Raw genomic sequence first — 11,719 nt, forward strand, 5'->3', positions numbered from 1 at the left:
GACTCCAGCCCACTTCCAGAGGCTGCTGGGCGGATTGGCTGTGCTGTTGCTATTGCTACACATATATTCCAACCTGCATGACTAATTGCATTTGAAAAACCAACATGTGCTGATTGTGCACACTGCTACACCCAAGCACACACGGGCCCTGCACAGATGCAGCGACGTGAGTGTCCGTACTTCCAGTTCTGACCGATACATTACTGTTTCAACTCCAAAACACACAGCGGCATCTACTTCACATGTCCCACGCTTTTCAAAGAGCAATCAGCCTTGATAATACGCAGCAGATGAAGGGGGGGGGGGGGGGGGGGCACAGGAGGAGCTTGGACAGTGCAGTATCGAAATATAGATTAGTCATCAGTCAGAGAGGCTTTAGTAGGAGTCTATTTTTGTGCCTCAGGGCACTACCTTCCCTGCTTCCTAATGACTGAGACTGGAGAGCAGCGGGAATAAGACAGAAGATGAAAAAAACCCCCCAAAAAACAGAAGAGACTTGATTAAAGATTGATTCCCCTGTTGTTAAATACAGTTTAACATATCTCTTAAACTGTTAATGTTACATACAGTATAGACTCTTACTTAGACTGATAGTAAATATTTCCTTCACTCAATAAAATAGAGATCTATGTTTGGTGTACTTCATTGATTGTCTGTTACTTGCTATCCGTTACCAAGCCTGAAAATAAACAGGCTAATCCAATACACATGGTTCAGATGGAGTTAATGGCTGAACGGCATTTGTATCACATTACAATACACAGCAGAAGACACAGAACAACATACTGCAGTTGGTAAAGCTTAATGCATTCCCAAAACAGAACACAGATAAAGTATGCACAGACTGTTTTCCATTAGCACAGAAAAAAAGAGGCATCTCAGTTCATTTCAAACTGAAGGGCTTTATAGAATATTCCATTCAATAACTGTAATGTGGAGGCTTTAGATGGCTTTAATTTAGACTCATGACACACATGAAGTAAAGACCATTTTAAATGATAGATCCATAATCTATTCCAAAGATTATCTAATAATCTAGTCCAAAATATAAATTAAATATAAATTAAAGCATTTCTGACATCTTTGCAGATGCTTTTGTCTAACTTTAGTTCAGTGGCACATAACCGTATGCTCCCGAGATGCATTTGTGTGCAGATTACATCCTCACAATATCTGCTGATGAGCACACCTTCACAGAGGAGGGAATTAATCAGTGACATCAGTTTGTGTCATTTTTGTTTGTAATGAACACCTGCACACAGTTTCACTGCCAGCTGTCGGAGGTGAGCTCGTGTCTTTGACCTTAATACAGCATCTGGATTGATAATCCATCAGCAAGGGCCATTCAAAACACACACACCCAGTTCAAGTCAGGTAAGAAGGAAGCGCAGGCAGCAGAGGGCTCAAACTAAGAAGAAATCTCTTTGTGTACTTTTGGCTGTTGAAATGTTCTTATTTTAGTCGTCATTCTCCTGCGGTGTCCTCCTGGCTCGATGGAGGCACTGGGGAACTACTTTTAGCCACATTTAACTCTTTCTTCAGAGTCTTGAGGCACTTATCGAGCCGTTTGATGCACAGTGTAACATCTTCTCGAGCGATGCCCACAGCTGAGGCAGCGTTGAGGTAGGGGCAGGGGTATGCCTCAGAGTGCGACATAAAGCCACGGAATGTGTGGCTGCTTATGGTCTGCTCCTTGCCCAGTGGTATTACCCTAGAAACATGGATGAAAAACAAGACTGATGTAGTTTGTTAATTATTCAACCTGTCAGGAAACAACAAGAATTCATTATTTTTAGAACTGGAATTTACTTTTTTCTTTTTTTTTTTTTACAACCTTGCAAGTCACTTGACAAATAAGTATGGTTATTCAATGAATGAAAAGATGTGGTTGAAGGAATATTCACCTGGGAAATCAAAAGACCATAACATTTTTATTATTTATTCATATAACAATGCAAAACTAAGCATTAGCAAACTTACTGTTTAACTCAAAAAATCACTTTCAGTATAAGCAGCCCCCATCACCCACGACTCTGGCTGTTCATAGCAGTTTACGGTAACCAGACTTCTCATAGATGATCTGTTCTCATTTACGCAGAAGATGCTACTGTAAATGTTGCAATACAATGTATATTGTATTACAGATACTATATATTGAATGTGTAAAATTAAACCTACAGTAACTGATTTTTTTTGCAACTTATGGGCCTCGAAAACAACACATCAACACATCACCGACACATCATCATCTTTTAAGTTGATATGGTAACTTCTTAGCAAACTATCAAACTACTTAACATATCTGGCTCTTTAGCTGCTAAATGCTCCACTGTGTTCACCAGCTGACTTTGTGTGTCTGTTGTTTGGGGCAGGCCACGTAGCGCACAGTTGTTTTATCTGATTTATTTATTTTATTTTATTTTTTTTTGCTGAAAATAGCTGCTAGAAAAACAGACAGAGTAGGAGCAGCGAGAGTGAACCAAAACAGTTGTGGGCCGAAAAAAACCCCAAACAATGACCTCAAAGACACAGTCAAGTATTAGTCAGTATTAATTACTGATGACAGCAGCTTTAAGGAGCCAGTTTCTTTCATGTAGCTCCTTCTTGGCTGCCTTGGTGGCATCTGATCTGGCCAGATAACCACTGACATTTAGCATGTGACAGTTTTGCCAAAGACATTAAAACCATATATTAATTAAGTCAAAGTCAAAGTTTCTAAGATCCTTACAAAGAAAGTTAGCTTCTAGGGAGGAAGCAAGGAAAGGAAGGAAGGCTTCATTCAGCAAAGTAAATTCCTTCTTAAACGTGCCAGTTTTTAAGAAGCAGAGACAAGAGACCCGAGGCAGTGCTGCATTATCAACATACTGCGACTCTGAAGCGTTTCAGAGGTGGATTTAAGGTGAAAACTAGTAAACTTTTAAAGTGTAGTTGGTTCCAAAGCGTCAAACTCTGCAATACCTCTGCCTCTGAAATCTGGCAGGGTTTCACCACTGTCAGCAAAGTTTAGACTCACTTTAATGTGAAATCAATTACTGGCTAGCTATTAGGACTTTGTGAGAGACTATTCTGGTACAGATGGAGATCTCTGTTAATCTGTTTTTCTGGATAAGAGAATATCTTACAGCTGATGTGAGGAAAAGCCAGCTCCCTCTCACAGTATTCACAGCTAGCACTGAGGATACTTAACTTAATGAGAGTGTAAATATAAAGATTAATGTGAGTCATTGAAGCATAAACTTTAGAAGTCAGTGACTCTCATTTCATATGCTGCTGAGATACAAGGATAAAAGACTCGAGCAGGCGCTACTCGCCGACCTTGGAAAACTGCTCATTTGGAAGAAAGCAAGAGGGAGGTGGAGGTGCGGAGGCTATTTCTTTGATGCTTTTATTATGCAATTGAGCCATGAGTGCACTCAAATCTGAACAACACCAAACAATCATGACAGAATGACCCAAATAAATCATTTATTCTGGATATTTAAAATATTTAGATGGGCTCCTTCGCTTGGTCAAAAACTACTGAAGGGAAAAACAGAGAAACAAATCACCGCCAACTTGAAATTCTGACTTTATGCAGCCATGAGTGACTGAAGCAGAAGGTAACAGTGAAGAATTGATAAATCCTCCTCCCTACTGCTAAGAACAAAACACTAGCTGGGAGCGATGGAACATGGCTGTCAGTGCTGCATTAGAGTTTGTGCCTGTTGTGGAGGCAACATCGCTCTAATGGAAAAATCCTGTTAAATTAGGAGGCAGCCCTGATAGGATGGGCTGTCTAATCATCTAAAGTAGTTCCTGCTCCACCATATTCAGCAGATCCATCTGCCTGATTGCTGATTTCCACTGACCATTTTATTTGGCAACACACGGCTCATCCCCTTCTAAAAAACCTGATTTGGACTTTAGTGATACATCATCTCAGTACGAGTCTTTCCAAGCTTCGTCCCTGCCCTCAACACACACGCATACGCACACACACACCTCTACACCCCTGAATGTAGATCGCGGCTATGCCCTTTTAAAGTTTCCATACCTGGCTCCTGACACTTGGCGGGTGAACAACATGGAGCCCAGCTGAGTCACTGCCTTGTCGCTCTCAGCCTGGAGACCATCCAGAGACATGGCTAGAAGAAAGCAATGCCACACCCAACACACACACAGTTATTCCACTAAATAGGTATAATATGTAGCTTTTCCACCATTCCATTCATTTTAACCAGGGTAACAGTCTGTTTCATTTCATCGTCTGTCAATTGCATCATATCCACTTAGGACATGTGTCAGCATCGTGGTTGCAAGCGTGGTTGCCTGTGTGGTTGTCTGCCATTGACTTTTATCCAGTTTGAAGCCACATTTTGATACACTTTTTAAATCTCGGTCGTTTTTAAACTATGTATTTTACCCAGATGAAGGATTTTAGCTTTTAAGTTATCAGAGAAACAAGCTGAGCAAACGTTCAGCTCACAGCCTCTCCAAGACATCCTGTGTCCACTAAGCAGCATCAGACAAAGATTTTTAAGGTGAAACAGCTTTATTCTGTGTTTTTATAGGTTTTAATCACATGGTCCATTTGTTTCAGAGGAGTAGACAGATAATTCAGCTCCTGGTATGATCAACACTGAAGGAAACCTAAGCAGGAGAAGCTGACAGTGATAGGAATGGTGGTGCAGACAACAATTCCCATGATCCCACACTACTTCATGATGTCACTAAATTTCATCTTTTATTGTTTTGACCCTAGCAGCAGAAAATTACATACTGTGCATTTAAAGTAATATAGCCTTCGCTACTCAAAGAAACCCACAATAAATCTACATCTATGGACAAACTATCGAGTGTAACCAGTGCAGTGAGCTTACCCAGGGAAATGGGGTTATGCGGGGTGTGAAGCAATCGCTCCCCGTGTGCAGAGGCCAGACTCTTCAGCTCCTGAGCCAGGAACAAATAAATCTCCTGCAAGCCAAGCAGACAGAAAAAAAAAACATGAGGAGACAGAACAAGAGGGGGCAAGGGCCATACAAAAGAACTATAAATAGTAGCACAATGCTCCTTTCACACACTGTCACAGCCTTATTTTAGCAGCGGCAGCCTTGGTTTTATCGCTAATAAAGCAAATCTGCCCACAAGCGGGCCGGTCCGTGTCCAAACCCCCTCCCTTCCCCTGCCTGCCTGTGCGTGTGTTTCCCTCCAAAACTTCAGCAAAAGCTGTTTCAACTTCCTCTGCATCTGTGGCCAGGATCTGTGCTCACATCACACATCCACCTCCAGGATCAATTAGAGAGGCAGGAGAGGATGAACACATGCTTTTAACCAAAGATTTTAGCATCCACACGTTTGAAATATGCTGACAAAGTGTGTTTAGCTCAGAGTATCAAAGCAGTGTGTGGAAGGCTGAACAAAGACGATGGAGTTATGAACACAGACCTGGCTGGGAGGGGGAAGCTGTACAACAACAAATTGCAGTGTTTTTGTTGCTGGCTACTGGCGCCAGATTCCCCAGTGAAGCGTCGCACATTAAAAGGATCTACTCTCTGCAACACTGGGTGCGTGTGTGTGTGTCAGCGTACTCTGCTGACTCATACTTTCCTAATTTGAAAGCATCAAGAAGGAAAATATTTTCTCTGTCACGAATCAAACACAGACAGCCTTTCAATGATGTCAAGTGTCTCTAAGTGTCCGTTGTTCTCTAATAACAATGGACGACCTTATTATCCTTAGAGGAGGGGCGCTTGTGGTGGAGAGTGTGCATGGCTACGGCTCTGCAGACAATAAGTGGGTGTGTGTACCAAAAAACACACATCATCTGCTGGCTCCTTTCAACATCTAGACATTTTTGAAAATGCTTCCATGAGGGTGTAAATGAACCTCCGCAGATGAAATGTTTGAATTATTTAAAGCTTTTGACCCCAGGAGGGCCGTGAGGAAATCACTCACTTCCCAACACACCATGGAAAAACAGGTCCTTTACATTAATTATGCATAATGTGGACCAGGAGAAATCAATAAGCCTTGATGCCGTCGGGTCATGTGAGAGGCCAGAGGACTTTCCTACATGTATATTTCTGCTTTGGAATCAATTTTACACTCACAGCATTTTGGGTATTGTATGCCGTCTCGTAAGAGTGTCATTTTTAGATATGAGCACTGCAGGTAGAGGCAAATTTGTGATTCCTATACGTTTCCATTTTAGTTTATTTGTAAAAAAGTATCTTCTCCAGCTTCTTAAAAAGAAAAGTCACTTATTTTTGAGTCTGAGCTTCACTAGAATCAGATACAGTCCAGTACATTTAGAGTACAATTATGGCACCGCAGCTTGGAGGTGTGAGAATGGTGCAGTGCCTCCCATTTAAAGAGGGGGATGCTGCATTGTGAGCAACTCTGCTTTAAAGCAGGGAGCCACCAGGGGCTGTTTTCTGAAACTTCTGGATCAATTTTATCTTGCTATAGCATACTCCTCCCTCTACAAAGCTCACTGCTTGTTCAAGCTGAAAGTCTCACTGCTCTTGAGGCAGACTGCAGGTGAAGCAAAGCTCCATATACACACACACACACACACACACATAGTCATAACATGTGATCCTGCAATTCAATCCAACTTATATAAGCTGTGCTCTGCCATCTTCAGGGGGAAAGGTGTTGACACAGCACACACAGAACGATTCTAATGCATGACTGACACTGCCGCAGCGTTGTTCTAATCAGACCATCTGTGAGCATCCAGCAGATATCACACACTACGTCAAGTATGTGTCTGACTATATATAGCCTTATGAAGTGATGTGTGCATGTTCTCACCTTTCTTTCTGACAGGAGTTTCTTATAGCCGCTGGCTCCCAGAGTGAGAAGGGTGATGAGGACGTCAAGGGAGGGTGAGGCTGAAGCTCGACCTGGACACAGGAGGCCAAGAAGTGACTTTTTGAAGCAGTTACATAAAACTAGGCTGAGTCTGTGATGTGTAAAACCCAATTATAGATTTTAAATAATAAATAATAATTAAAAAAATAAGATAAATTAACTGTGTAGTCATGGGTGAAAATTAGGTGTGGATATTGAATTTCAATACTCAAGTCAAGAATGAAAAGCTGGCATCAGATTCTGAGTTTTGTTAACTCTTACTCTTTGAGCAGATACTTCTCCAGGTCTTGATTTGGAGGACAATTCTGATGCTATTCTTTATTTTTTGGCATGGTCATCAAAGCCTAAGTCTGATATAGTGTATTCCTTTGTGCCACTGAGCCCCACTGTTGTCCAAAAACATATTAAATCATATCATAGAACTACAGTGCTGCACTGTGTGACATGTTCCTCCAATAAGACCAATAATGAGCACTGTAGTTTATTGGGCTTTGGTGCCGAGAGCAACAGACGGGAAGTCAGAGAGTACTGGCAGCTACTTTTTCATGAGATGTTTTGACAGTAACTGAAATACAGAATATTGCCAGCTTCATCTTTACGTCCTAATTTTCCTCATTTTAGACTATAATCTATACAACAGCACAGGTGCTTTGTGTTAAGACAAAATTAAACACTGATGCAGTAATACTGAGCAGTATAGAAAATTAAAAAAAATTATAATAGGTGAGAAATAATATTTCAGTATTGATAATACTGTTATCATACTTAATTGTTCTCAATTAACTTAATTACTTGGGTTTATACCTTCAAAATTATCACATTTTACTGATTAAAAATTTAACATTGTCAAATAAAGATAAATCAGTGCCCTAAACACAGTGAAGCCCAGTGATACACCAGTAAAGACAGATTTTATATATAAAATCTATATATAGACAAAAAACCAAGCAAAAAAAAACAAAAACACATCCGCTCACCTGGGTACATCTTACTTATCTCCTGTATGAAGGACTCATCAAAACCTGCGATTATGGCGCCACCTACTGGAACCATAAAGTTCTTGTCCAAGCTCTGCACAAAGGCATCGATTCTTCCAACACGAGCCCCCTGGTCAGAGAGAGTTGGACAAAGATTTCACTGACCTGTCGCCAGTGAGTAAAGTGCATTTGATGACAGTGAAGGTGCTTATGCATGAGCTATCTGTATTCAGAGGTGAGCTCCAGTTCAACCTGCTGTATAAGCTTACATGTGACAACAAGCACAGGTACTCTACTGCTTCAAAAAGACAGAGAGAGATGGATTGGGGATGAGTGGTACATACCTGTTGTATGAGGTGCATGCATTTGGACGACTGTACGCCGTATGCATTGTTTACTATGTGTGGAACGTTATATTTGGCACACAGAGTGGCCAGCTCCTCAAGCCTGCAAGAGAAGATAATGGACTTTTAGAAATGGCCAAATTAAAAAGCTTACATTCTTTGAAAAGAAAGGACACCTGTGAGTCATCTAAAATCATTTCCTGTCTATTGTGACATCTAGAAGAGCTTAAGAGCATGAATGAAAGCTTAAATGACCTGTCAGGGACTCGCGGGGCAAAGCAGGACGTTGTTGAATGAACACACAGGATGTTTTCAGCTCCGAGCTCCTCTATCTTGCGCTCGACTGCCTCTAAGTCCGTCCGCAGCTCATCACCTTCAAGAACATTCTCCACCACCACCGGTTCAAAGCCTGATGAAACAGTCAAACATGAGCAAGAGACAGCGAAGGCCTCCAGGTGTGTTTTCACCATTTCAGATTTTTTTTTTTTTTTTTTTAATTCTCCCAACGATACTGAATTTCTATCTGCTGCCATATTTCAAACATCAATCTAGTGTGTGAACAGGACATAAGGGCAACGTGACACTGGGTATTAAAGTCATATCACCTGCTGTGATCATGGCTTTGAAACAGGACTTCTGGTCGATGCGAGGCCAAATGATGTAGCGGGCCTTGGGCCTGCGATGGCGAAGGGTCAGGAAGCACAGAGTCAAGCTCATTCCTGTTGCCATGGGAACTACAAAGCAGCTCGCCACACTCCGCACACCTGTGACCCAGAAGAAACACAACATGCTTATTTGTTTTTCCCCGATTTACACCACACATTTCAAAACTGGAGATGGATGTGAGGTTTGAAAGACGCAGTCTTTAGGAGACAGGAAGGGTCTAATGAACAATTTTGTGGGAAATGTAGGATCCTGTATTATTTTTTCTTTTAATCTTTAATTTTTTGTCTCTTTTAAATTCTCCAACTCTCTGGAAGTGCAATATTAAATCACTGCAGTGCTTCAGGATTTCTAATCTTTCTTCCACAGTTCACATTTAGCACTGATATGAAATGTTCTCGCACAGTTTAACACTCTTTGTTTGGCTGATAAGACATACACACCTGCAAGCTTTAGGATGTCCAGCACGACTGAGTTGGTCAGCTTGTTAAGCAGACTGGACCCTGCAGCTTTGGGCTGAATAGCAGCGATGTCACCTGACCGACCTATACCATGGATCAACCTACATAAAAACAGCTGAATGTCACAACAGGGACCATTAAACAATCAGTGCTTACCACTTTAATATTTGAGGGAGCACCGAAACACCATTCCTGTGTATAGTGTGTCCTCCACTGTGATTTGACAAGCTTTTTTTTCCATCCAACTACAAAGGTCAACTTACTAGCTTTTTTTTCTGGAGCTTTCAGCAGGTTGGAGTTTGTTCAGTTGTCATGGAAATGGCTCAGTTCAGGGGCTGCGTCCTTCAAAGTATGCAATTGAAGACCGATTATGTTGCAGCGACATGACAAGACTCTCCCACAGCTCCTTCTGATGCAGCCAACAAGTGCGTTCTTCTTTTCCCAGGCAACAAAGGATTCAATTAAATTAAACGAGTGGATCATTTGTGGCCCAGCTTATCCAAAGATTCATCGCATGCTGGTGATGAATCACTATGGAATCGCTTTTCAAAACGAGAATATGGCGGACTTCTCAAATGAAACAGCAGCCAGGGATCATTTCAGTTTGGCTTTCGCGGTCGACACTTCGTTGACCACATCCTTCAAAGGATGCAGCCCCTGAACTGAAACACAGCTATAAAGTCACCTTCAGTAAATAAAGAACTTCAGTGATGACATCTTCGCTATCTCAGATGTGGAAACAGCAAACTCCATCCTCAGACACAGTGACAACTCAAGAAAATGCTAGTAAGTGGCCCTTGAGTTAATCTTTTTTTTTTTTTGTAAACTTCAATTTTGGTTACATTTCTTTCATAACAAAATATAATATTTTAATAATTGTTAATGTATCTCAAATATCAATCTCTAAATTCAGTGCTTGCCGAGCTCTAATGTGGGATGGCTTATAAAGTACTAAAATATAGATTTACAACAGCAAATGTTTGTCAGGTTTAAACACATATTTTTAAGCCAAATATAATTAAGCTGATATCAAACTTGAACCTGTAATGTCGTCGTGCCACAAGGCTGGACGCCACCCGGCCTTCCCTCTCCCCGACTCCACAGTTGCCAAGGAAGTTATTGCTGTCCATCACAGCCAGCTCATTCAGGAAGAGCTCTATGGTGCTCTCACTCCATCCTTCCTCTGGACACTTTCCCTGCAACACACACATAATGAGAAATGTGCATGTGTCTGCAGCGACCATGAGGAAACCTGACGTCAGCAGTTGACTTTACCTGCTCCAGTAAGTGTCTGATGAGCTGCTCATGGCTACGACGCGCCTGAGAGCCCTGTCGAATGTAGGAGGGCGACACGATCTTCTCACTCAGGGTGAAGTTTTCACTGTTCATCTCTGTCAAACACAGACAATCCTGTTCACCTTGTGTTCAATTTTCAAACACCTTTGGCACATATTTAATCCCAGTCACCAGATCTGAGTCCAGCACCTCTGAGATGTGGTGGGACAGGAGTACGGCAGCGTGAGAGTGCAGCTGACAAATCTGCAGAAATGATGTGATGCAGTCATGTCAACAGGTGTGTGGAAATAACAGTTATACAGGTGTAGGTTGGGTTCACTGCACATAAAGACAGCATCAAAGTGCATCCAGTGTCCAAAATAATCTACAGCTATGTATTTGATCTAATTCACTGCACATGGATGTTTAGTAAGTCTGTAAGTCTATCTTGACCAGGACACTGTGAACCTCAGCGAGGCCCTCTCCTGGATAAATTCACTCACATACAATGTTGCTCCTTCCTCTGTCACCTGCCAAGTCTTAGGCGAGTGTCTCCAGCCACGACTTCACAGCACAGCATCGAAGGGACGAGAAGGAAACGTCGGGTTACACCAGCGTGAAACTTTCCAGCCACAGCAGTGGGAAATCACAGGCCGCTGAGCGCAGTGAGCAGGGAGCACGGTTTCAGCTGGATGCCCTCACGTTGTTTACCTTGTGAGCGGCGCTGCTAGCAGCTAAGCTAACGCTGTGGGCGCAGAGCGCGGCGTCAGGGGACGTGTTTCAGTGTGCCCTCTTACCTTTCCCTCCAGACGTGTCGAGTTTCAAATCGGCAGAAGACAGAGTCCGCGCCGCCGCCGGGCGTGAAGTCAGGCAGCGGGGAGCGGGAGGAGGGTCAGCGACCGCACCGCGTCACACGGTCACATGACCGCCGAGCGCTGATCATGTGACCGACGTCGTGTTCAAGTCGGTCGCGTCGCACATAAACAGTCTACGGTCTCACGGAAGAGTTAACCGTCAACTTGAAATACAATTAAAAATCCTATTATGAAAAATATTACATTTATATTTATTTTAGAGAATAGTAAATTACATTTCTATTCAAATCATTATTATATTGCTGAAAAAACCTTACGTGAACATAGTA

The 11,719-nt window shown here is 42.2% G+C and overlaps 1 protein-coding gene across 3 annotated transcripts; it reads right to left on the minus strand.

The window, feature by feature from the left end:
• Nucleotides 1-886: 886 nt before the first annotated feature.
• sepsecs (Sep (O-phosphoserine) tRNA:Sec (selenocysteine) tRNA synthase) lies at nt 887-11,513 on the minus strand. Of its 3 annotated transcripts, XM_071477638.1 has the most exons (14): nt 11,373-11,513; nt 11,079-11,139; nt 10,786-10,839; nt 10,576-10,691; nt 10,342-10,496; nt 9,283-9,401; nt 8,782-8,940; nt 8,432-8,585; nt 8,177-8,279; nt 7,833-7,962; nt 6,796-6,887; nt 4,860-4,953; nt 4,034-4,124; nt 1,328-1,711 (listed from the first exon to the last, which is right to left on the minus strand). In XM_071477638.1, exons 4-14 carry the CDS (start codon nt 10,687-10,689, stop codon nt 1,465-1,467), a joined length of 1,458 nt encoding a protein of 485 aa, XP_071333739.1. In that variant the 5' UTR covers nt 10,690-10,691; nt 10,786-10,839; nt 11,079-11,139; nt 11,373-11,513; the 3' UTR covers nt 1,328-1,464. The 3 variants fall into 3 exon arrangements, with proteins under 3 accessions (XP_071333740.1, XP_071333739.1, XP_071333738.1); XM_071477637.1 differs by lacking the exon at nt 10,786-10,839; XM_071477639.1 differs by lacking the exons at nt 10,786-10,839; nt 11,079-11,139 and having other exon boundaries at nt 887-1,711; nt 11,373-11,498.
• Between the last annotated feature and the right edge of the window lie 206 nt (nt 11,514-11,719).

Source organism: Trachinotus anak, unplaced genomic scaffold (genome assembly GCF_046630095.1).
Source record: "Trachinotus anak isolate AG129_WGS33_773 ecotype Australia unplaced genomic scaffold, CSIRO_AGI_Tana_v1 ptg000005l, whole genome shotgun sequence".
NCBI lineage: Eukaryota > Metazoa > Chordata > Actinopteri > Carangiformes > Carangidae > Trachinotus > Trachinotus anak.

Excerpts from the sequence above, each read along its gene's own strand:
- sepsecs (XM_071477639.1), bottom strand. The coding sequence starts at position 10,689 with ATGAACAGTGAAAACTTCACCCTGAGTGAGAAGATCGTGTCGCCCTCC. Across the intron at positions 6,888-7,832 it reads GATAAGTAAGATGTACCCAG|GTCGAGCTTCAGCCTCACCC; the intron begins GTGAGCGGATGT and ends TCCTGTGTCCAG. Across the intron at positions 4,954-6,795 it reads AACTCCTGTCAGAAAGAAAG|GAGATTTATTTGTTCCTGGC; the intron begins GTGAGAACATGC and ends CTTGGCTTGCAG.